This window comes from Ochlerotatus camptorhynchus, unplaced genomic scaffold (assembly GCF_037179485.1).
Source record: "Ochlerotatus camptorhynchus isolate MF236.1 unplaced genomic scaffold, CSIRO-AGI_Acam_v1.1 ptg000276l, whole genome shotgun sequence".
In the NCBI taxonomy this organism is placed as follows: Eukaryota; Metazoa; Arthropoda; class Insecta; order Diptera; family Culicidae; genus Ochlerotatus; species Ochlerotatus camptorhynchus.
Genome location: NW_027040765.1, coordinates 1,974,493 through 1,998,765, shown reverse-complemented (window position 1 = coordinate 1,998,765; position 24,273 = coordinate 1,974,493). Strand labels below are relative to the sequence as shown.

Genomic DNA, 24,273 nt, shown 5'->3' with positions numbered 1-24,273 from the left:
TTGCATTAAGCAACAGTCTTTATAACATCAACCAAGTATATATATATAACAGTAAGCAAATTTAACGGTTTTAATAAACTAGTTTGGTTAGGTTCGGTGAATTTTGTTATGATACTCTAAACCATGGTAAACCAATTGTTGATTATGTATGTAATATTGCATAAGCATTATCTTGATTAGAAGTAGAATATCCACTGATTCAAGCTATTCCTAGAATAATCCGTTTGTCAACTGAAAGAGAAATCATAAAAGTAAACGTATGCTGGTGTTGCGTCACCTTTGCGCTATAGTATTTTAGAAAACATAAACATAACAAACAATAATACGCCTTTTTAATAGAAACTAAGCAATCGATTCAACCACTGGTGGTCAAAAATAGTGTTTTTAGCAGACATTTTTGCCGTGAGACATAGGGAGGAGAACACTTTTTCACTATTCCTCACTTCATCATTGAAAACTTCGAATAGTTTATTAGTGGTTATGTTCCTCGGGATTTCTTGTGAGTGAATAGTTGAGTTACGAATCAGTCCAGATTTGTGGAAAATCATAAAATAAGACGTTTACTGATGGAAATTCACTAGATGTTGAATTGAAAATTCTTTAATTTTCGTTGTGTTAAATCCTCATTCTGATGTTAACATACGGTTTGGTTGACGTTTCTTCTCGACCTCACGTGGTGCCCTCTACATTGGTGGTATGCTGAATAAGCCTATTGATTTCGGTTGATGCAATATTGATTATGCGGTGTTTATTTTACCAATACATCCTGATGCGCCTTTGCGATATAAGATTCAGAGAGTGTAATTTTTTTCCAAATTACGTGAAGGTATGATCAGAGATTTTATGCCTCAGAAAATCCCGATGGCACCGACTGGGATTGAACCCATTCCCTATGGAGTGAGAGGCAGACACGCACACCCCTACACCACCGGCGTCGGCTGTCATAACTCTGAAACATAAAGATTTGTAATGTCAGTTGCACTTTGATTTCTAAAGTTGTTTTTCCACGACTAACAGTAGTAAGTTTGTTGGGTAAACATGTTTGGAACCTAATTATGAATAATAAAGGAACTGATTTTATAATTTCAAAAATTGAAACTTTATTTTTGGACTGATTCAATAACCGCCCAATTTGAAAAGTTTGAATAATGAATTAATCATTTTGGAGTTGATTTCTAAACCATTTATTTTGATATTCATATATTATTGAATGGAGCAGCAAAAATAATCTCTTAGTCTTGCGTCCACAATGCGGTCGTGCATTGCACACAACTATTAACTTTTTAGAAGTAAGATCTTTGACGAACTACTAGGAAGTTCCCGGATACGTATTTCGTTAAGCTTGAAAATTTACAAAACTACTATGAAGTTTTTGCCCTCCAATAAAGTTCCCTGATTGCTGCAAAGTTCTACGAAGTTTCCTGAACTCCAATAGAATTCCTGACCTAGTTCATCACCTGACGTATTAAACTTAAACGAAGTACCATGAAGTTAAAAGAAGGTCCCCGAACTTTTATGAAATTCATTGAAATTAATCAAAGTTCGTTTAGCTTGTTTAAAGTTCCCCAAAGTGTTGATAAATCCTCGCTGTTACGAAGTTTTCCCAGATATTTACAATTGGTATCGAAGGAACCTGGAAGCCAGAAGCAATCGTTATTTGACTTATTTGACTTTTCATTTTTCTGTTCCATTATCAAACTGTCCTTTAAATAAACCACACGTTAATTGGAAGAGCTCTGCTTTCACTCATAAAAGGTTATGGGCACCTCTACGAGAGAAGTTGTGTGCGGTATTCCGGAGTTCAACGGTGGTTCCGGATTTCAGCACTGGAGCTTCAGAGTCAAGATGTTCCTGGATTCCGTGGGAGTATTGAACACTTTAACTGAAGAAGCATCGGCCGTAGCAGCTGAAAAGGTGAAATTTGAAGAGGCAGACCTGAAGGCCAAGTCATATATTGTCAGCTTCCTGGCGAATGAATGTCTGGCGATCGTCTGCCAGAAGAAGACGGACAAGGACATGTGGAAGGCGCTCGAGAACACCTTTGCGAAGCGGTCAATTAGCACTCAAAACCTGGTGAGAAAGCAGTTGAATCGTCTTAAGTTGAGAGATGGTGATTCGATGAGAGCGCACTTGCTGGTGTTCGAAGACTTGATCCGGCAGCTGAAAACCGCTGGGGCGAAGGTCGAGGAAGCTGATTTGGTCATTTCGCTGTTCCAGACTCTACCGGATGCGTATGACCCCTTGGTGACGGCCTTGGAAAACATTCCTGAGGAAGAGTTGAGTTTGGAGATCGTGAAGCAACACTTATTGGCGGAATAGCTGAAGAGAACCGAACGTCACGAAGACTCAGGTGAGATCAAGGTTGCGGCATTTTCTGGAGAGAAGAAACGCAAGTCTACAAAGTTCCAAGGCAAGTGTCACAATTGTGGAAAACGTGGCCATTTGAAGAAGGACTGTCGGCAGAAAAGCGGTAAAGCTAATTCGGCAGATCAACGGAATGCAGTAAGTTTCATTGCAAGTCGCAAGATTGAAAAGGCACCAAGTGGAAAGGTGGTATTCAAGCTCGATTCGGGCTCAAGCGATCACCTAGTGAATGATTTGGCAGTATTCTCCAGCAAATATGACCTGCAAGTTGCTGAAATCATTGTATGGATTGAAGCAATCTTCACGATGCTGGAATGAAAAATTCAACAGTGAACTAGTCAAAATGGATTTCAAGCGGTCCCGCCATGACTACTGCCTATACACACGATGCGAAGAAGGAGACGTACTCTATGTGAACGATTTGCTAATCGGAGGGAGGAAATTGGAATCCATCGCACGTATGAAGGAGAAGCTTTCGACTGTGTTCAGCATGACTGACTGTGGAGAAGCACGCCACTTTCTGGGAATGAAGATAGCGTACGATTGGCAAACAGGAGTTCTTCAACTTTCGTAAGAGTCTTGGAGCGTTTTGGACTGGCTGAATGCAATCCAGCTAAGTCACCAATGGAGAAGGGACTGCAATTGCAACGAGAGGGGACGTCAACTGAAGAACCCTACAGGGAGCTACTAGGCAGTTTAATGTATATTATGCTGTGCGTTCGGCCGGATATCTGTTTTCCAGTAGGGTATCTGGGGCGCTACCAGCAAAAACCAACAGAAACACACTGGCAGTGCTTGAAGCGAATCGTTCGTTACCTGAAGGGAAGTGCCAGTGCTGTATTGAAGTTCGAACGCAATGACGACCGTCCGCTCGTTGGATTTGCTGATGCTGACTGGGCGGCCGACAATGAAGATCGAAAATCAGTCACGGGATACGTATTTAAGGTGTTTGGATCAACGGTATCATGGTGCAGCAAGAAGCAAACTACAGTTGCTATTTCGTCAAGTGAATCCGAGTATGTAGCTCTGAGCGCCGCTACAGCAGAATCCCTGTGGTTATCTGGAGTACTTGAAGATATGAAGGCCAAGGATCCGAAAAAACCTGTCACCATATTCGAGGACGACAGAGGCTGTATTGGAATGGCGAATAACTTGGAGACAAAACGAAGAAAACACATTGATGTTAAACACCATTTCATCAGGGATCATATTGCCGAAGAACGCATCCAAGTGGAATCTATTGGTACTCGCGAACAATTAGCTGACATATTCACCAAGCCATTGGACTCTGGACGCTTTCAAGAACTACGGATGAGTCTAGAGCTACACGATTGAGAGGGGATGATATCGAAGGAACCTGGAAGCCAGAAGCAATCGTTTAATTCCATCTCAGTAGTCCTGCTTATTTGACTTTTAATTTTTCTGTTCCATTATCAAACTGTCCTTCAAATAAACCACACGTTAATTGGAAGAACTCTGCTTTCACTCATAAAAAGTTGGAAGGGTTGTATACTAGATACGACCGCAGGGTTGGCGTTGGATAACGTTTGTTATGTGTTGTACTTAATTGTGTATATTATATTTTAGGAATATTCCTTAATAACTCTTTTGCGAAAGTTTGGTGGCCCTGAAAAGGGCCGTTTTGTTGGGCTGATGTTTTTGACAATGATGGAACGGGCGACCTTGTTGGACGCTTATATAGTAGAACAGAAAATATCAGAGGTGTCAGATACTCGCATACGTACGATACCTTGTACAGACATACAAAGTTCACTGTTTTACTGCTTTAAGCTAGTACCACAAATTGTACGTTTTGAGGTACATGATTAAAGGAGTACAACGGTACTAATTTGTATGTCTGTCTGTGGTATTAAATTCTTTCTTGATAATGTTGTGGCCCTGAAAAGGGCCATTTTTCCAACGCGCTCGGCGTAGTTGCCCTTGCGGAGCAGACGGTGAATACGACCGACTGAGAACTGCAGCAGTTGGGCATTCCATGACGGCGGCCCAGTATACCGGAGCACTGGCACCAACGCACTCGGCGTAGTTGCCCTTTCGCCCCCAGGCTCTGCTGCCGCTGCTCTGCTGCCGCTGCTCTGCTGCCGCTGCTCTGCTGCCGCTGCTCTGCTGCCGCTGCTCTGGTACTGCTGCTCTGCTGCTGGGTCGACGATCGGATAGACAATGATGGAACGGGCGACCTTGTTGGACGCTTATATAGTAGAACAGAAAATATCAGAGGTGTCAGAAACTCGCATCTGATGTCTCGGTTGGAGAAAGTATAAGAATATAAAAAAATCAATCACATTTAAGCTCTCTTTTATGGTTATTTTTATCAGGGTTACTTTTAACCATTTTTCAATAGTTTACAGAATGAAATCAATAGTTTTGAAACATTCAGCAAATTGCTAGAAATATTTCCAATCGATTGATGCCATTATCTCGTAAATCTATCGAGAGACGGTTGAGTTATTATCGTTCAAAATCTTTTAATTTTTCGTAACGCATCCAAAATGACTGTTTTCAATGTTGTACCCCCGTATGTTGCCGAAAGACGTTATCCAACGTCAAAACAATGCTCCGTGAATGCTTACAAACTTCCCTGAATTTTTACGAAATACGCTGAAGTTCTACAAAGTTTCCCGATTTTCTACGAAGTTTCCTGTATTTCGACGATGTTCCCTGAATATCTCGCATTTAATTTTTTTGCCGAATCTCCGAGATTTGCACAGCCGAGCGTTCGGCAATCTGTTTTACTAAGATCTAAGAATTGTTTGCTGAGTCTCAGAAAATGTTTTGCCATATATTTGCTGAGTTCACAGTAAAATTAATTGTCGAGCACTTGACTGTGCAAATCTCGGCAAAAATACTAAGTGTGACAAAGTTCCTGAAGTTTTACGAAGTTCCCTGAAATTAACGAAAAATCCCCGAATTTCTACGAATTTCGCAAAATTTCTATCTGGTTCGTTAAATTTCTACAAAGTTTGATGAAGTTTTACAAAGATATCTGAACTCTGAAAAAAAAATTTACAGTACTCCTACAACATTATTGGTACTTGTACGAAGTTCACTGTAGTTTTACGGAGTTTGCAGAAGTTTTACAAAATTCACTGAGCTTGTACAGTGTTAGTTGGACTTGCACACAATTTTATGCAGTTCTAGATAGTTTTTTGAACTTCTGCGCAGTTCCCTAAACTACTTCAAAGGTTCCAAAAGTTCTACAAAGTTTCATTAAGATATACGAAGTTCCTTAAAATTTTACAACGTTCCCAGAACATTTACGAAAGTCCGCGAACTTTTACGAAGTTCTCTGAAATTAAATGATGTTGTCTTAACTTCTACATACTGCCCTGGCTTTCTAAATATTGAACACCCTCTCTATATAACTAGCCCCCTTTATTGATAGCAGCCCTGCAAATATTTGTCTTAAAAATATAGAAAATAGTTCTGTCACATGAGCTGCACTATGATTAAAAGTGTGCTATTCTAATGGGGAAAGTAAAGTAAAGTCTTCTATTCATACAACCCATTCCCGTAATTCTGTCCATCACATCTTCCAACCCTGACCGACCGACTCACACCATCAAAAGCAATCACTCTTTCCCACGGTTCGCTCAATGAACATTGACCACCTAGTTCAAACGTGTTCATCCACGTCCACACACCGTCTTAACTCGATTTGGATTCATCGAACTAATATAAAAAAAAGCGCGGCTTGCTACCGGATTGTTTTCATTCCGGTAAGCATGACGTGGTTCTTCTCTACAGTCGCCTTCTTGGATCTTGCCATCGGTCGGCGTTCGTCCATACATGGATAAACATTACAACCTCGCTCGCTGGTTAGAAGGTGGTTGTCGGATGTCGCACCGCGGCAAATGATGACGCACCACGTGCACACATGAATCAGTAATCGAATGAATTTTTAGGGGACGAGGAAAAGACGATGCACGTTGCAAACGGTGGCTGTGGCTGGTGGTTGAAGTCGTTACAAATCTGTACGAACTTGTCCAATCATGCCAATGACTAATAGGGTTGTTTGGAAAGGGCTCATACAAAGTGTGTGTGTTTTTTTTAATAGTTCGAAAAAGCTTGGGTGATATTAAAATTAAAGTTGAGTACCCCGTTGAATGTCTTATTCTATTTAGATTTTCCTTGCTTGGATTGTTCAGAATGATTTCGAGCTTAATTTGCCTATTCAGTTGGTTGTGAATAATGCAACGTTTGAATCAACGTTTTTTTTTCTACTACATGATTCATCCAAATTTACGCTGGAAATTTGCCTTTTCTTCTCTCTAGCGAATGCAGCGTTGTGCATTCACGCTTCATTCTATCAGCTGATTAAGGTCGAAAGTGATACATCACTCGGTACTTGGTAGCAATCTTATTTACATAGAAAACTTTCAATTAGTCACAATCAAACTAGTTTAATGCAAATGAAAACAGAAAACTTTCATTATATAAAATAAATAATGCACTTGAAGATCATGAACAAAGTCACCAACATCATTACGCCGAAGCTGAGGAATCGCGCCGGTTGCGGTAGGGGCAGCACTGCGTAGACTAGGCTGTGGACGATTCGACCGATGACCGCTGCACGGATCAGGTTCGTGGCCAACCAGGGATCCGGATTGGTGAGCAGATAGAGGAATGCCACCACGAAAAAGGGCAGAATGTTTTCCAGGTCGTTGCGGTGGGCTCTAAACGAGTTCAGATGGTGTGCGAGGGTGAGAGAAGGTTTGGTGATAATTAGAAAATTCAGTGCCTTACCTGCGTACTCGTTCAACGTCCGGGTCGTCAAATTTCGGTTTCAGTTTGCGGCTTATAGACGCAGTGTCTTCGGGATTGCAGAATGCCTGAAATGAATTTCAAGTGAATGATCACGTACGGAATCGATCTATGGCTCTCTTTCTCACCAATGCCATTTGAGAGAGAACCATAATTAGGAGATGGGTTTTGCAACAATGATAATTGATGGATTTTGCTGCATCATGATGAATTTCGGCTATCTTCGACCGTCCCCAACCAGAGTGAGCAGTTATAACATTTTATAAGCCTATCTAGTTCTTGATGACATTTTTCTTGTCGATAATTATTATAACATGTTATACTTCTCTAGTCTGAACAGGCATTATAGTAGTTCCCTATAATAGTATATAATATAAATATACGGCTTGTCTGATTTTGTTGAATTAGACACTCGATAACAACCCGATGCAAATTGTTGAGTTTCTCACATGTTGATCATTAACAATGATTGTGAATTTGCTTCTGTTAAATTATCGGAATAACAAGAGTATACTGTCTTCATTTACATATAGTCCAAAGAGTTATTTATCCAACAGAAAAGCAAATCTGCACTCTCCATGAGTCGGCACAAAACAAATGCGAACGGTTAATGACGAAATTCCTCATCAATCATCATCATCGACGGATTTCTGCCGAAAAAAACACGGTATGATCACGTGTGATCGAGCTGCGATCGGTGACGTTTAGATCAAAGCACATCGAAAGCTTCGAAGAATACGGAGGCAATCGAAGTATTCATGTATCTGGCAAAATGTATACGTTGTTTACCTTCCAAGGAACCATCGTCCGGCCTAGCGTGGCAGCGCACGTTTTCTGCTATCAGTGTACGAGACTCCGGAAGAATTTGTTTACTTTGGGTGGAGCAGTCCCAGTTTCGATGCATCGCCCCGACGGTTTCATTGATAAGGAATAAACGTTGCAGGGCAGGGTACAATTTTGGAAAATAATGATAAGCTGTTTTTTTTTCTGACACAATCTACGCTTCCTGTTCGCACCTGTTCGTTTTTTAATTGTAAAAGTAAATGGACAATCGACCATTTTGAGTTTTGAGACTATTTTTGACCTGCAGCTTTGAGGCGACTTGTCGCAATCATCATAGGCGTTCTGAAGATATTCTATGAAAAATTATAGGAAAACTGTGAAAAATAACCGAATTGTTTACCGAACGTTCAGCTGTTGAGGTTTCGGTAAAATTTCACATTGTTTTTCGATGTTTTTGAGTACCCCTATATACGATTTCCTAGGTGTCCGACATTCTATTAGTTTTAGACACAAGTTAAACAGAAATAGAGCCACCGGTTCAATGATATGAGTAATTCGTACCCCATAAAAATGTGCGAATATTAACAATAACAATTAAGAACAACAAGCATTGGCGTAGCTACTGGCGGTGCCAAGAGTGCCTCCAGAATTATCTATTCCCCCCCCCCCCCCCCCCGCACCATTGATGTTTTTTATTTTATTTACCGGTATTTTGTCAAGCTTGTCAAGTTCGATGTTACTCATTTTTTTTAAGTCCTTTATGGAGACTACTTTTCTTACGTTCTGGACTAGAAGAAGCAATTTTGATTAATTATATTACATAGATATTTAATCTACGGCATAATAAGACGTCTACAGCTTTACAAATTGGTAATGAGCCCAGAGATGTTTCTCCAACTTCTGGAAACTTCGTAAATCTTCAAGGACTTCTAACAAGTTCAGAAATTGAGGAAACTTATTAGAAATTTTGGGAACATCATAGATCTACAGAAAAATTCGTAGAAACAAGGAACTCGAAAAAGTTCTGGAAACTGCATAGAAGTGGAAAATTTATTTCCAGAGCTTGAGTTTGAGAGCTTCGTAGAAGTTAAGGTAACAATATTTTATTTCAGGGAAGCTCATTATTGATCGGGAACCTCTATATAACTTCAGGGCACTTTTTTGAGGCCTCATGGTTTTGGAATAGTTGTGGAAATTACGTAAAAATGCAAGAAATTTCGTTCGTAGAACTTCTCGGAAAATCATCGAGAAACGTATAAGTACAGCAAACTTTGTAGCATTTTGAGGAGCTGCGTAAAACTTCAAATAAGTGTAAGGAATTTTGAAAAAGTTCAGGGAATTTTCTAGAAGATCTACAGATAGTTCACTTCAGTATAGGGAACTTTGTTGCAATTTGTCATAGATCTTAATTCGAAAAGCTCCATAAACTTCTTAGGGGTTTTGAGAACTTCGTTAAATTTCAATGAACTTCCAGATATTCAAGAATATTTGTAGATTATAGGTGCCTTTCCAGAATTGCAAAGATGTTCAGAGATCTTCGTAAAATTAAGAGAGATGACAAAATATAGAACTGGGAATAAATTCAGAGAACCTCGTAGAAGTTGAGGAAATTTAGTAAAACTTAAGGGAGTTTTGTAGATGTTCAGGAAACATTACATAAGTTACAGGATATTTTTTCAGACAGCGGGAAATGTTCAAAAGATCTCCATGTAGTCTAAGATATTCGTAAAGTTCTCTGGATATTTTTCCAAGACTTCAGGTTGATCAAGTTCTGACGATCTCCAACTATTTAAAAATTCAATGTACTACATTCTTTAGGTTGTTCAGGAAGTACCGTAATACGGGGGAAAATTGATCACCGGGGTGAAATTGATCATAATGCGTTGCACTTTTAATTGTCACGTATGACATGGTCGGTGATAGATATCAAGAGAAATCTTAAAAGTATATCATCATGAGACTTCAATGATTGCCATGATGTGTTTTACCTAGCAAAAAAATTGTATAAATTTCCTTTTTATAGAGCTGACGTTAAGTAGCATATAATATCAACATCCAAAGAAACGATCATAGGACTGCAACGATTGATGTCATTAACATTCAAGTATCTTGTTTTACTAAACTAAGTGTCAATGAATGCGAATTATTTAATAAATTGCTGTAGAATGTTTAAAATAAGAAATCCAGGGTTTTTCGAAAAATTACCAGTGAATTTGAATGAAACTACCTACATTTAGGCGCAACTGTGCATTAAGACATCTTTTTTGGCGTTTCTGCTGAAAACACTTTTTACACAAGGGTTTTAGCATCTGAATCGGATTCAGGGAACCCACATTTAATAAGAACAATTACTAGAAATGCACTGGGAAGCCATTTGAGGGGTTGATCAATTTCACACCATATCGATACTTTCAAATTCAAGATTCCAAAAGTTTTCTAAAAACTAACAAAACATCCAATATTATAAGAAATCATGCAGGACGATGGAGCCCTCATAGCTACTGATTTAAAACCATTAGTTTTTCAATTTAGTCTATTGTAGAAATTTATTTATTTACGTTAAATAGTGATCAATTCACCCCCAGATTACGGTATTCAAAAGTTTTCCATCTAATTGAATCTGATGGAATCTTGAATGATGAATCTAGATTTATGGACATGTTGGTACATTCTGATTTAGCTATATTGTCAAGAATTAGCACTCCAGTAGCTGAATTGCGGGCATAAATTATATCGAAAAGATGGAAATAATATGTATAAATTTCTTTCTTTTCGATGAAATTTATGTCCGGAATTCAGCTGCATGATAGTTTGAATGCCTTAGCACATAAAAAAATCCGTGCTTTATGTGTGTATTTTTATTAAATAAATCAAGAACACTAATTTATTATTTACACGCTCGTGTAAATAATAAATTGGTTCCAAACGGGTATAACCAAACCTAACTTCATTTAAAATTTAAAAAAATCCCAATGCTTTTGTAAAAATTACTTAAATTATTATCTAGTAACAAACAGGGATACAATCATTCAAGTTTCAAGTTCATTCCTTTCGAGTAGAATTAAAGTTAAATCTTGATTTACTCCGAATGTTAGTTAGTCCAATGCATCGAATAAAAAATTGCTATGAATAAATGTTTTATTACTTTCTTTTCTTTTCAAATATCAGAATAATGACAAATTGTAACCAGACTTTTCAATATTTTTCGAAATTTTTAAATTTTAATATGAACATGTTTATTCTGTGTGCACTTTACCATGCTTCAAATTCTAACTCCTGGAATTTAATTTTGGTTCCTATGTCTGAGATTTAACTGATGAAGAAATATTCAGAATCTAAAAAAGATATTCAAAGTGTTTTTTATGTTACTTCATACGCGAAGTTAACGATTTTCAGAGTTGGTTGGAAATGCTAACATGAAGCTTTAGTGTGATGATTTATTAGCTAGAGAATGATCTTTAGAAGAATGTAGGTGGATAGTTCCGTTAGAGTACGGCAGTATGAAAATTGAATAGAAGTTGAAAATGAGCGAAGGGCCATTAAAGCGACAGTTTTCAAGATGACGCACATTTTTGCCTAGCCCGTACGATGTACGCGGGGACTTGAAGTATGTGCGTCCAACGTCCAGGCTAGGCAAAAATGTGCGTCATCTTGAAAACTGTCGCGGCCCTTCGCTCATTTTCAACTTCTATTCAATTTTCATACTGCCGTACTCTAACGGAACTATCCACCTACATTCTTCTAAAGATCATTCTCTAGCTAATAAATCATCACACTAAAGCTTCATGTTAGCATTTCCAACCAACTCTAAAAAAGATAGTTACAACATTTATGGAATTACCTAACTCTGAGCATTTTCTTCAGTTTAAGATGCTTAAATTTATGACATCCGGACGCTATGTGATTTAATTACAAAAAGCAAGAACACAGGATCATTGCTTGTTTAAATTCAGTAAGCTTTTAAGGCTCCACCGAGAGCGAGGTCCCAATCATTGCTATGAAATAATAATTATCGAATTTATTGTTTCACCATTAAAATAACAGTAACCTTAATGTCATATTATTAGTCACAGAAAAACATGTACCCAAAAATAAATATATTTGCGAGTTTTTATTTATCCGTAGCTTAGCAAAATAAAAAAAATCAACAGGTCCCCCTAGACCCCCTCCAAATAAATGACAGCAAGTAAGTGCAAGTAGGACGAACGGAACACGAAATCAAATAAGGGAGAAACAGAAAATAGCATCAGACAGAGAAAGTCGATTAAACGTAAAAAAAAAACTCATTCGTACACGGTAAGAAAAAAAGTACCCAACGGTCAGTTCACTTTGACCTACTTTTGATAAATCGGTAGGTTTGGCCACCCTGGTTGAGAACTTGGTAAAACGTTGACCCGGATTTCAAAAGCTGTTTCATTAATTTAAAATTCAACACACTTTAAGCCTTGTTTAAAAAATCGAGTCTTGCCATTGGGGTGAAGTTTTCCTTGTTTTGAAGCCTTATAGGGTAAATGTCGGCTTCGGCACCCATTGACTGTTTTCGGCAACCAAAATTTAAACGTTAATTTCACTATGTTTTCCCATCAACACACTTCCCTGAATGCACCCAAACGATTCTTTAGTCTTTCAGCTTCAATCTGATTGTATTTGTACGTCTGACCAGTCCTGTTATGCCAGATTTTTATTCAAATGAAACATACGTACTCTAAAATGGGGTTGATTTCAAGTTGCCGATAATAGAACAGCTGGTTAACACGCAGTTCTAATGGGAAGGTTGCCGAAGAAAAAGAGGCTGCCGACAATAGTCACACTCACCTGTGAAGTTTGGAGCGTTGTAAAAACGCTTTCAAACAGTTTTGAAGAATTCTGTCGATTGGAATGGATATAGAAGCAAGCAGCAGATGAATGTAAACCAACAAACACGTCATATATGTGCGTGACGCTGAGAAAATGCTAATAGAAGTGCGGACACTGCTTAGATTGACGAGAATACGTAAATTCCCCTATCTAATGAATTAAAATTGCCTGATTTTTACCGATCAGTTCAGCTGTTGAAAGTTCGGTAAAAATTACGTTTAAGTCGGTAATCATTTCTTAGTGTGTAATTACGAATTAAATTAATTTGTGTATAATTCCAAAAAAATATATATGCAACACATTTTTAGGGATTTCAGTTCAGCTATCGAAATTCGTAAAAATCCAGTAAACTTCATGGGGAACTTCGGTGAAGGTCAGACATTATTCTAGACCTTCATTGAGCTTCTTAAAACTTCAAATTCTTTGGAGAAGTTCCAGGAAAATCGTAGATGGGAATATAATATAAATTGGAACAGCTTCAAAAAGTTGTGCAAAACTTCTTAGAAGCGGGAAACTTGTACATAGGGACGGGCTTATTTTTCAAAATCGTTCGGGACATGTTTTCCCTTTTGGCAAATGATTATTGGGACTAATTAAGTAACATATCAAAAATTGAGCTTTTTTCGTTGCCATTTAAAGGTGGCGCAAGAGGTCTAAGTTCAAAATGTCGAACGATGAACTTTTTCAAATAAAACGTAAGCTTTTATGAGTAAATAAGTGATTTTGTTACCCTTATATGAATTTGGCTGGTTTCTTTTGGTGCAGCTCCACTTGGTTATTTGGCTGAGATCATTCCTTTTTATTTATTTATACAGTAACCCCTCCCTGTCGTTTAAACATCAATTCAGCTTATCGTTTACCAAAACGAACCTTGCTGCAAACCCTACCCTCTTACCCAACATCCCAGTGACTCCTCGTAGAAGTGCAGAGGATTTCTCGGCTTCCATCAAAGCGAGTGTCACGTCAACACATTCCTACCCATTCCTTTCTTGACCTGCGTTCAGGCGCGGCTGGCGCTGGTATTGCCTAATTTGAGATCACCAGTTTTTACACATTGAGGATGATTGCTAGTCCCAAGCATCGTCTATTGGTTCTCTGTGTAATTACAGCTGATCTGGCAATAACAGAGTAGCAACCGTGGGCGGTCAATCATGCTCATGCATGCTCATAATGCCAGCCAATGTTGCTGCATAAGAGTCACAATGAGCGATTTTGTCATTATCTCACTTACTCTTTGCTCTTCACTCTTCGCGAAGAGGCGATCAGAAAATCGCTCATTGTAGCTCTGTCAAAGCTGAAATTGCAGGTTTTGTGTGTCGGACGCGGGCTTTGGGATCTTTTCTTGCACCTTACGCATGTGGGAAGCCATCGTGTTGTCTTATTGTTCCAGCGCTAGGCGTTGATTTATCTAAACGTTGCTTGATAACAATGCATTTACAGGATGAGAAAAGAAAGGCACCATTTTATTGTTCACTTGATGTATTTTATTGTATTGTATTACTCATATACTTCAAAATTAAGCAGATGACAACAATAATACAACATTATATGCATATAATTATTATACAGGTCCCCTTTTTAGACTAGATGCTACCAACGATCAATGATTTATAAATAACAAAACTATTTTTTTTTTTTTTTTTTTTTTACCTATTACCTTAATATTTCAGTAACCCAAGCAAGTCATCGAAATTAATATGAAGCTGGTGAAGCAGAGGAAATAACAACATTAAATAATATTATATGTATATAATTATTAAGCAGGTTATTTCTCGTCATGTTAGTTATTCATCACAATTTTTAGCATTATTGTTAGTATCATTCGAGCAAATAGATTTAATTGCATTATATATCCTATACATTTCAGTGTTGCATCCACCCGCCATTGTGTGCTGAGGAGGTATAGAGCTGCATCTTATTATATGTAAAATACTTCTTCATTGCAGTAGCAACTATATTATCCACATAAATGTATTTCATTATGCCATATTTTAATGTTCTGATATATTGTTTCTCCATTGCATATATTTTCATTATATAAATAAATACTGGGTTGGGAGGGAGCATCAGGGTATCATTCAAACTGAAGCTGGACGATGGTATGATTGACAGCTGGAGTCTAGGAGAGAATAAACACTATCATTTTCTTTATCCTACCGATTCGATTGTGGTGATGTGAATTCTACTCCAACAGTTTCAGGGAGATTGACGCGCCCTTCTTAACAAACCATCCAGTAGGAAGCTTAATAAGTATTGCGAATTGTGTTATTCGATTTGTTGGAGCGTATCGTTGGAAGGAGATTCTTAAATTCCCGTGGATTTCGCGTAAGTGTCTCTGCTTACGGGTCCGCCCTTCCGTTTTTGGCCCTTCATACAGCGATATTGTGAATTCAGATCGGTAGCTCAAATTGATCTTGCTATTAAGTGGAGCTGCATACAAGACAAGTCTTGAAAGGATGGTGGCTACCTTACATACATACATACATACAAATAAGTGATTTTGTTACCCTAAAGAACGAAAATTTTGTCCATTATGCGATATCTTCACTCGTTATCGAGATAAATGGCATATGGATGATCCCTACGTTAGGTACTAAGTGGTCTTGCCATCATTAATGAAAATCTCCACGATATGGAACGACATAGTCACATCCCTTTAAAACTTGGAGATCAGGGGCCTTATTAGGGAACTCGAAACGAAGCGTCTTTCGTATGAATACTTGTGAGAAAACAGTCGTTTCGACTTGGTTCTATAATGTGGCTCCAATTAACAGGTAGAAAGCGGGTTGCATTGCTCAGAGATTAGCACCGCATCAAAGATCATTTTTTTTATAAACGTGGTATAAATTGCAGCTTTCCTAGTGCTTCTGAATTTTCCTGGGTCATGAAGCCTATATTCATGGAAGCAACATGGTAAGTAATCAATTTGGAGGTCTTAAATAATCACGCTGAAAGTGATATTATGATGATTGAAAATGGCAATGGAAGCATAAGTCGAATCAAGAATAATTTCTAAAACCTAGTGTAATCTTCATTAACAAAGCCTTCCCAACATGAAGAAAAGCATGTTAATAAGTATTCCTAATACTTAACGTTGAAATCAGATCACATTTCAAAAACAGTCAACCCTTCTTCTTCTCCAGATTGTATAGATTGCTTCGACCACATTTCACATGCACATTTAGGTACTAGGGTTTTTTTATCCTATTTCCGTCCTACCAACCGGTGGAAACTAACGATTTTAAATTGGCTCACTACTTGACTAGCCTATTGGTCCCAAGCAAACGATTAACGTACCCCACTCTAGTCGAAATTCTAGTACTACACTATGTTTGTTGAGAGTACCATGTAACGGAAGCCTCGCAACCTGCGAGATTTTGACCACTGAATACGCTTCCTGTCTCAAAACGAGTCGCTTAAGCGCCACCTCCGAAGAAGACCATTCGTCACGGTTTGATTTTCCCGGCAAGAAACCCAACCTCAGGGCGGGTTCATGTGAAGAAGAGACCGAAAATTAGTTTGAGGGCGATTTAGTAGACTGAATTCCCATGATGGATTGAGATCCTAACAGATAGAGGCTGTTTCAAACAGTCTTAAGGGAAAGCTGGTGCTAGCCGCCGCTCTACCGAAACACAACAACCCCTACTCACATTTATCATCACTGGAGGAACTTCCCCTTTCAGATTTCCTCCACCGATCGTGAAACGTGAGTACGGAGACTGTTTTCCCAGGCAGTCCAACCTGGAGTAAATTCTGCTAACAAAAAATACCACAACAAATAACGCAAAAATAGAACGACGCCAAATGTGAAAAACCTAGTCAAATAAAATTAACATTATATGTAAATCTTAAACTTTACGAAAACAATATTTATTTCAGGGGATATTAACGGAAATCATTGTATAATTTATTAGAGTTCTTAACCTAGGTTTGTACATCGTACTTGTTCCTTTCCATATGTTTGTTTGCTAGATAGCTCTCCCTAATCGTATGTGCGGTTTTCTGATCTGGTTCTAGCGATTGCTATCCTATCCTTTTTTGTCTTACTCACTTACTCACGGTACCAATTATTGTCGTCGCTGCTTCATCCGTATCGGCACAGAAGCATCCCTTTGTCGGAGTGAGGTCGGCAAAGAAGCACTCTATTGATCGGTGTTGGTGTTGCGCATTGCACCCCGGACTAGTATCATAGAGGTAACTCTAAGACCACTGGGTCCCGAAGAAAATCATTATTATTTTTGGCTCACTCAGTACCAGAACAACGGTCCCAAGCAGTCCCAAGCTATTTCACTCACCCCTGCATGTTCTGCATGAATCCACACACCCCTGATGTTATCTGTCAAACTTTCATAGCGAATCAAAACAAACATAGTGTAGTAATAGAATTTCAACTAGAATAGGGTACGTTAATCGTTTGCTTGGGACCAATAGGCTACTAAAGTGGTGAGCCAATTTAAAATCGTTAGTTTCGTATTGATTGTTGCTAGTATGGTGGGAAATCGAATCCTCGAATTGGTACTGATACTAGCGCCGATTGCCGGTGGCGCAGATGTCGACGAGGGGATCGTCGGTTATGCACGAAAGCACGTTAGTTCACGTGGTGGATGCTGGCGGATTTGGCCAACGCTCTGTCGGAGAATATGTTAACGGTGTCAACTTTTATAAGAGAAGCAATTTCAACTTTTATAAGAGAACACGGTTCGGATTCGTACCCCGGACTTTAACGAACAGATAGCGTATTCGTGTCAAATGGAATTAATTGGCTGAACGTATTGGGAACTCATTACTTGTTGTATGACAAGTGTAACTCTACATGAGAGGACATTCCTTGGCGGGGAACACATTTACGATTTAATTGTAAAAAACGTAACTTCATGCAATTTGATTAAATGAGTAAAGTGCATACATATGAATTCTGTATAAATAAATAACTAACAAAATAAATAATTAAATAAATGAAAAGCGTACTTGTTACAACCAGAGCTGAGCCAAAAAGTTGTGCACGTTTCTTCGGGATCTTTTGGTCTTAGAGTTATCTCTATGCTTGTAACGTACGTTTAATCTGCACACTTTTTAATTTTAACCCCGCTAATTTGCACGCCGAGCAACTAAACATTGCTCAAACGTCAGTCAGCACATGGAATGGAGGAAAACGGAATGGAACATTGCAAAACGGAACGCAGAGTCTAACAAAACAGCACATAGGGCTACCAGAAACACGTTTTCTCATGATCGTAGGGTAGCTTGTTAATATGAATGAAGTGTCGTTCAAATTAGCGGGGGTTCACGGTATTCGTTTCTTCATACACTCAAAAAATTTCACACGTTTGATCGAAGTGTTTAAACACTTGATTTTTTAAATGCAGAATCACATATACTTAAAGTGTATTTCACCTTGGTTCGATGTGTTGTACACGTTAATTTATAGTGTTTCAAACTTTGAAATGTTGAAATTTTTTCACTATCTATTCAAGTGTATTGCACGTTGAATCACGCTACTGTTCAAAACAGATGGATTCAAAGTGTTTTGCGTTACAATACGATGTGAATTGCTTGCTCAGAAAGGTAAACATCGAAAACAAGAGTTGTGACTTTTTCCTATCAACCCGCCTCATATATGAGAACAACCGTGGCACAGTGAAATCGAACGAAGACTCTGGCAGCAGCACACCCCAACAGTTCGTGATCGAATCCAAAATCAGACCCATTAAAAAGATATGTGAAAGCTCTGGCCTCTGGCAGCTTTGTTTATATATTTGTCGATTCATTTTTAGAGTCGGTAAAGTAGAAGTCGATAAAGTAGAATATTGTAGAATATTGAACTATGGTGTGCAAAGCTATTGATATCACCATATGAGGCACATAGAATCCAAGTGTGTCACAATTCAAATCCATAGTGTTCAGGCATGGTTCATAGCATAAGATTCACACATGAAATGGATGTGTTTCACAGTAAGCGCAAAATTAAGTGCCCAAGTAACATTTTAAGTTTTATGAAATACTACAAAGCAACTATAAAACAACATTCATAAAACCCTGGTCAAGGCTGTCTTGTCATTAATGCATCCACCATAACCTCATTAAGACTAGAATATGTCTAGTTGGCCCACCCTGAAGAAGGTTCTGAAGGGTGTATTCTTGAAGCTCTTCAAGATTGATTTACTGCAAAAGGTTGTATGACGAACGCATTGAGAACCATTTGAAAACTACAACAAAAGCTATTTAGCAACAATCAAAACCCTTTCCGAGCCATTTCCCCTAGCCGCTTACTAAATCCACTAGGAAAGCATCAATCAAGATAGAAAAGGATTTATGAATCCGATCTTATCAAAATAATTATAATAGAAACTGATGGTATAAAAATCGTGTTGAATATCCAAATTTATTACAATAGTTCTCATAGGCCACATAACCTAGTTTTAAGTGCCTTATTAAATTTCATGTGAATTGTACATGAAAACATCGAAAAAAATAGGTCCGCTCTCGTAAAACGTCGATTTGACTAATTATTTTACATTGAATAAAATAAATTATTTTTCAGATCGAGCTAGGCTGAGATTATTTTTTTATGATATTCGCATTTAAATGTTTGCTCATTGCTAAATTTACCAAAATATAGTTATATCCAAGGAAATATAGAGAGAAAATCGAAGATTGTAAAAAAACAAACAAACTAAATGTAACATGGCGGTGGCATAAAAGTTGATTTTCATGGGTCATTTGTGAAAAAGTTGTTTTGCTTTTAAGAAATCCATAACAAAATCCTTATGTTGTAAAATGGCTTTTATGAAGAAAACTTGCAGGCTGAAATGTATTTATCTAAAGCCATTTTGCTTGATCTTAACCCGTTCAGATTTATGGCAGCATTTATGGAGGCAAAGTTGCTTGCAAAAGTTAAACGTTAAAAGTTTGTTTATCTTTCGATAGTTGCGCTGTGAGATTCAGCGTTCTTCCAGGCGATTATCTCCCGATGGCTTGGAAGCAGTTACTAAGAAAGTGTTCACAATATTTCGCATTTCGCACAGCTGTAACCTCGATAATTCCCGAAAAGATCCCCTTCTTCCGGATGGTTCTGGAAGTGCACCATCAAGCGATGCAGAAATGTACAGTTGAATTAATTTTTTCCAAGTGATGAGCCTTTCACCGAATAAAATCGCAACTATGGATCGGAAACCAACTAGTGTCCGCTAACTGAAAGTTTCAGTGGTTTGCTGTCGGTACTGACACAAGTTATTCCGATCTTCATCTATTCGCAAGGTCTGGAGAAGGCTGGTTTGTTTTCAAGCTGTTTTGACAATGTTTTATGAATTTGAGGACCACGCTCACTTCTCTCTTCTCCACCAGATGTTCAGTCGTTGATTGTAACCGTTCCGCCGGACGTGCTGGTTCTTCTAAAGAACTAAATTTTACTTCGTTAGCATCGCTTGAATTTTTCTTCCAACTTCGTTTATCCTTCGATGTATCCTTGTCATAAATTTGGTTTTTATTCACTGTGAGGATCCATCCTTAAAATTAAATTTGTTAACAGAGGAGATTTTATGATACACTTTTAAAAGCCTAAAAGGCAACAATATATACCATTTGCTCTCATTTAAAACTTAATGGTTATATGATTGCTTTTATAATGATAGAACAGGTTTATAGAGTATTTTATCAAGACATTAATAAAAAATTGCTAATGAAGTTTATGATTGATTTATAGAACAGTTTTATGGTGGGATTGAGAACAACTTTAAATTTAATTTTAAAACAAGACAGTTTTTGACTTCTCGACAGTCTGTAAAAGGTTTTTAAAACAGCGAAAAGGTGAACTACTAAGCAGGAACGTGTTACAACGTGGATTTAAACTAAATGGATTATTCATTGCCATTATAAAACCATCATAAATTAGAGTGGATGCTAAATGATTGCAGAATTGTTACTTGGGTGTGAGATACATGATGATGGCGTGTGGAATTTTTTGAGTGTACCGGGAGAGTAAAAAATTGGTTCGATTTGACAGCTCGATAATGGTTCGATTTTTATTAATCACCCAGTACCCACTCTCTGAGAGAGTTCCACAGCTCACGTTCGCCCAAAGGAATGACGAAAGTGGTACAAACTCTATTTAAATTAATCATATTGTCAACCTTTTTTTAGACGACCAGCGATTTTAAGAAAATTAAGCTATAAACTCCTGATGTTTCTAGGAGGTAGGGGAAATGTATGTAATGTCGGCCCAAGTGTCCCAAATTTGGGCCCATACATAAATTCAGCAATCGATTAAATTTTCAATAGCAACCAAAAATATCCATTAGTACCGTCCCAATGACGCGTTCATCTAGATACAATTGATAAATAGCAGATTTTTAGCGATGGGCCCAATCTTAGATCCATAGGGCAACATCAGAACCATTTCCCCTATAAGCTTGCAATCTTAAAATTCTTTTATTTTGCAAATGGAGCATTTTTTTAATCTGGTTACGGAGGTAGAAAAGCAGAAATCTATGTATAGAACTTAAAATCAGAAATTATTTTTTTTTTAATTATATGTTTAATGAGTAGCCCTTTAGTTTTTTACTAACGTCAACCAGATTTCATTGAAGTAATTTGTTCTCAATATAAATGCATTTTAAGGTTGCACTCGTATACCTCACAGTGTACAATTTTGAAATCATCATCACATTCATACTTCTTCTATTCTCCACGGGGGCCATCTTTGATTTGCAAATATTGACTGCCCTTTCTTTTACTCTCACGGAAATTTTACACAGTTGCAGTTCAAAAGGAAGTTTATTCAGTGACTGGGTAAATTCCCTTTTGAACTGCAACTGAATAATATTTCCGTGAGATAAAAAAAGGGAGGGCAATACAATTCTACTCAGTCATTGAGTAGAATTGAAATAGAGTGCATGACACCGCAATTGTGAGCAAGTTGCACACTTTCACATGGCCGTTCAATCTCACTCAGTGACCATTCAAATATGACGTAACGTTCGCCAAGAGGTAGGCAACAAACGAAATTTTTATTCAGCGAATAGATTGCTGAATCCACTTTCACCTGAATAATAGTTACTGCTACTTTTTATTCAGCCTGCATTGTTTCCATTTTCACTTGCACACTATATCACGTAGAATTCAGCCCAAAAAACTCACCATCTTCCTGAACCGATTAAAAGTTGTCAGCGGGGTCATGAGCACCATTTTCAGCACCAATATAACACTCCAGAATGCATACGTGCGGAATAATTCCGGGTCCATTTGATCCAAAATGTTGGACATTTTTTGTTCGTTTTTGAGCTAATCTTGCTGGAGAAATTCCCTTCGACGTGCTTGCGTCAGGTTCAACGGTTGATTTTTAACTAAAATGAGAAAAAAAAACAACTCGTTCGACACCGGCAGTGGTTGAGAGGATTTTTGGCTCAATGAATTTTAATGTGTTTAGAAAGCTGGTTTCTATTTGGGTGTCGAATGCTCAACAGATTTGGGGCTTTCTTGTGAATAGAATTGAGCGATAAAGCAACAGGTAAATATTTATGTTGTAAGAGGTTGATAGCTTCTTCTTATTATTGGTTTTAACGTTCCAACTGGAACTTCACGTCTGCTCTCAAGCGCTCTTCGAGCAGTTTTACAATTGCTAATTGGGAACTATCTACACCTGTACTCCACCTTGAAACTTTTCTAAACTAAAACAGGAATCGATCCCGTTGCTTCCCGAACGGTATGTCGTGATTTCAATAGCAACGCTATCGAGAGGCTTCCTTTCGACGACTAATTTGCTTGATTTGTTGGTCGTCTGTATCTAAGCAGTCATGCGGCTTACCGTATTCAGCTGAGCCGTGTTCAATTTGTTTTGTTACGCCATGCCTACAATCTGACTTAGTATAGGTAGATGTCGGAGCGTTTGAAGGGGGGTTATCTCTGCGTTTGACTTTTATCTCTGATTCAGCACATTTGAATCGCTGACGTGTTCGGGCTTCAGATTGTTTTGGTCAAATCATTTTCTGATTCTCATAATGAAACGACCAGTGTTGAGTTTTTTCAAGTTTATTTAATGATAATGATAGCTCGAAAGTATCCTGAGTGATTGTTCGATAAATTTGTCGACGGAAATCGTTAAGATTCACGATGATTTCTCTTTCACTTGTCAAAAATGCAAATGAGTTCGCATCTTAAAGCTAACTATGACACCAAAAACCCTTATACGTGTACTAATTCAAAACAAAATCACACTTTAGGGAGCATCCATAAATGACGTAGCATATTTTTGATCAATTTTAGACCCCTCCTCCCCCTCTCGTAGCGTATTTGGCTATATCCAATACATGGCCGGTCACAAATTCTGAAACCCCCACCTCCCCCCTCAAATGCTACGTCATTTATGCATGTTCCCTTACAGAAAGTGAAGAATCGTATTGAAGGCCATGTAGAAGCTGGATGCGTACGGAATGAGCCAAGCGATGGCCCGGGCCGGCTGCGGGATGACCACCACGGCGTAGACCAACGTGTGAGCAATGCGGGACACGGCAACGGCACGGAACAGATTGACCGCAATGAACGGATTCGGATTGCTTAGGATGTAGAAGAAACCGATCACGAAAAAGGGAAGGATGTTTTCCAAATCGTTCAGGTGGGCGCTGTGAGGATGAATAAGGCAGATAGGGCAATGTTAACAGTGGTCGATTTGTTTACGTTTTCGTGCATTACTTACCGACGCACACGTTCAACATCGGGATCATCAGTCTTGATCTTCAGCTTTGGCTGTGTAGCGATGTCTTCCGGGTTGACGAAAGCCTAGAATGTGTTGGAAAAATCTTATTAGAACAGAAGAAGTATAAACAAGATGACGTGTAAAGTTGCAAGTCATCCCCGATGGCGACACAACTGTACAATGATCATATCTGTTACAGTCGTTATCGTTAAATGATAGCATCTTTTCCCGTGATAGAATTAATCACAGCACGCTTTGTTTAATCCATCAACTCGAGAGATGTAATTCGTTAATCGATCGCAGCAAGCCGACGCCCGGCTTATCGAAGTGAAGCGGCATCGCAACGGTCATGGCCATCTTTGTTTGCATACACAATCAGTTTTGATGAGAGCCGTTGCGTAATAGCGCTATTGCTCGCCTCGTCAAGCGAGCTTATAATTACGCTTTGACCAATCAAATACTCGCATGCTGCCACGTTGGAGCACACAAACATAAATTTTATGTCAACTCCAATGATCGGAACGACGGGGACGAGAATGGACGGAGATTAGGTTCAAGGTGGTCACACTCACCTTCTTCCGGAACCGCTGCATTCCAGTCAGGATCGACATGACTAGCATCTTGACGACCAGGACCGAGGACCAGAAGACGTACGCCCGGTAGACATCTTCGTTGATGTTATTGAACAGTTGCATCTTTGCGTTGGTTGAAGATTTCTGTGTTTTCCTCGACTGTACACCGAATACGATAGATATGTGGAAGATGCGTCCGCTTGTCGGGAGTGGCAGTTGAACACT

At 38.5% G+C, this 24,273-nt stretch overlaps 2 protein-coding genes across 2 annotated transcripts; both read right to left on the bottom strand.

The window, feature by feature from the left end:
- Positions 1-6,773: 6,773 nt before the first annotated feature.
- Positions 6,774-22,077, bottom strand: LOC135706251 (microsomal glutathione S-transferase 1-like). Its single transcript, XM_065227823.1, has 3 exons — positions 21,922-22,077; positions 7,129-7,214; positions 6,774-7,058 (listed from the first exon to the last, which is right to left on the bottom strand). Exons 1-3 carry the CDS (start codon positions 22,045-22,047, stop codon positions 6,815-6,817), a joined length of 456 nt encoding a protein of 151 aa, XP_065083895.1. The 5' UTR covers positions 22,048-22,077; the 3' UTR covers positions 6,774-6,814.
- Positions 22,078-23,153: 1,076 nt separating this feature from the next.
- Positions 23,154-24,273, bottom strand: LOC135706281 (microsomal glutathione S-transferase 1-like). The gene is made up of 3 exons (XM_065227846.1): positions 24,049-24,273; positions 23,477-23,559; positions 23,154-23,402 (listed from the first exon to the last, which is right to left on the bottom strand). The coding sequence occupies exons 1-3, from the start codon at positions 24,169-24,171 to the stop codon at positions 23,159-23,161; spliced, it is 450 nt and encodes a 149-aa protein (XP_065083918.1). The 5' UTR covers positions 24,172-24,273; the 3' UTR covers positions 23,154-23,158.

Excerpts from the sequence above, each read along its gene's own strand:
- LOC135706251 (XM_065227823.1), bottom strand. The coding sequence starts at position 22,047 with ATGTCCAACATTTTGGATCAAATGGACCCGGAATTATTCCGCACGTAT. Across the intron at positions 7,215-21,921 it reads TTAATCGGTTCAGGAAGATG|GCATTCTGCAATCCCGAAGA; the intron begins GTGAGTTTTTTG and ends AATTCATTTCAG. Across the intron at positions 7,059-7,128 it reads GACGTTGAACGAGTACGCAG|AGCCCACCGCAACGACCTGG; the intron begins GTAAGGCACTGA and ends GAACTCGTTTAG.
- LOC135706281 (XM_065227846.1), bottom strand. The coding sequence starts at position 24,171 with ATGCAACTGTTCAATAACATCAACGAAGATGTCTACCGGGCGTACGTC. Across the intron at positions 23,560-24,048 it reads TGCAGCGGTTCCGGAAGAAG|GCTTTCGTCAACCCGGAAGA; the intron begins GTGAGTGTGACC and ends AACACATTCTAG. Across the intron at positions 23,403-23,476 it reads GATGTTGAACGTGTGCGTCG|CGCCCACCTGAACGATTTGG; the intron begins GTAAGTAATGCA and ends TCATCCTCACAG.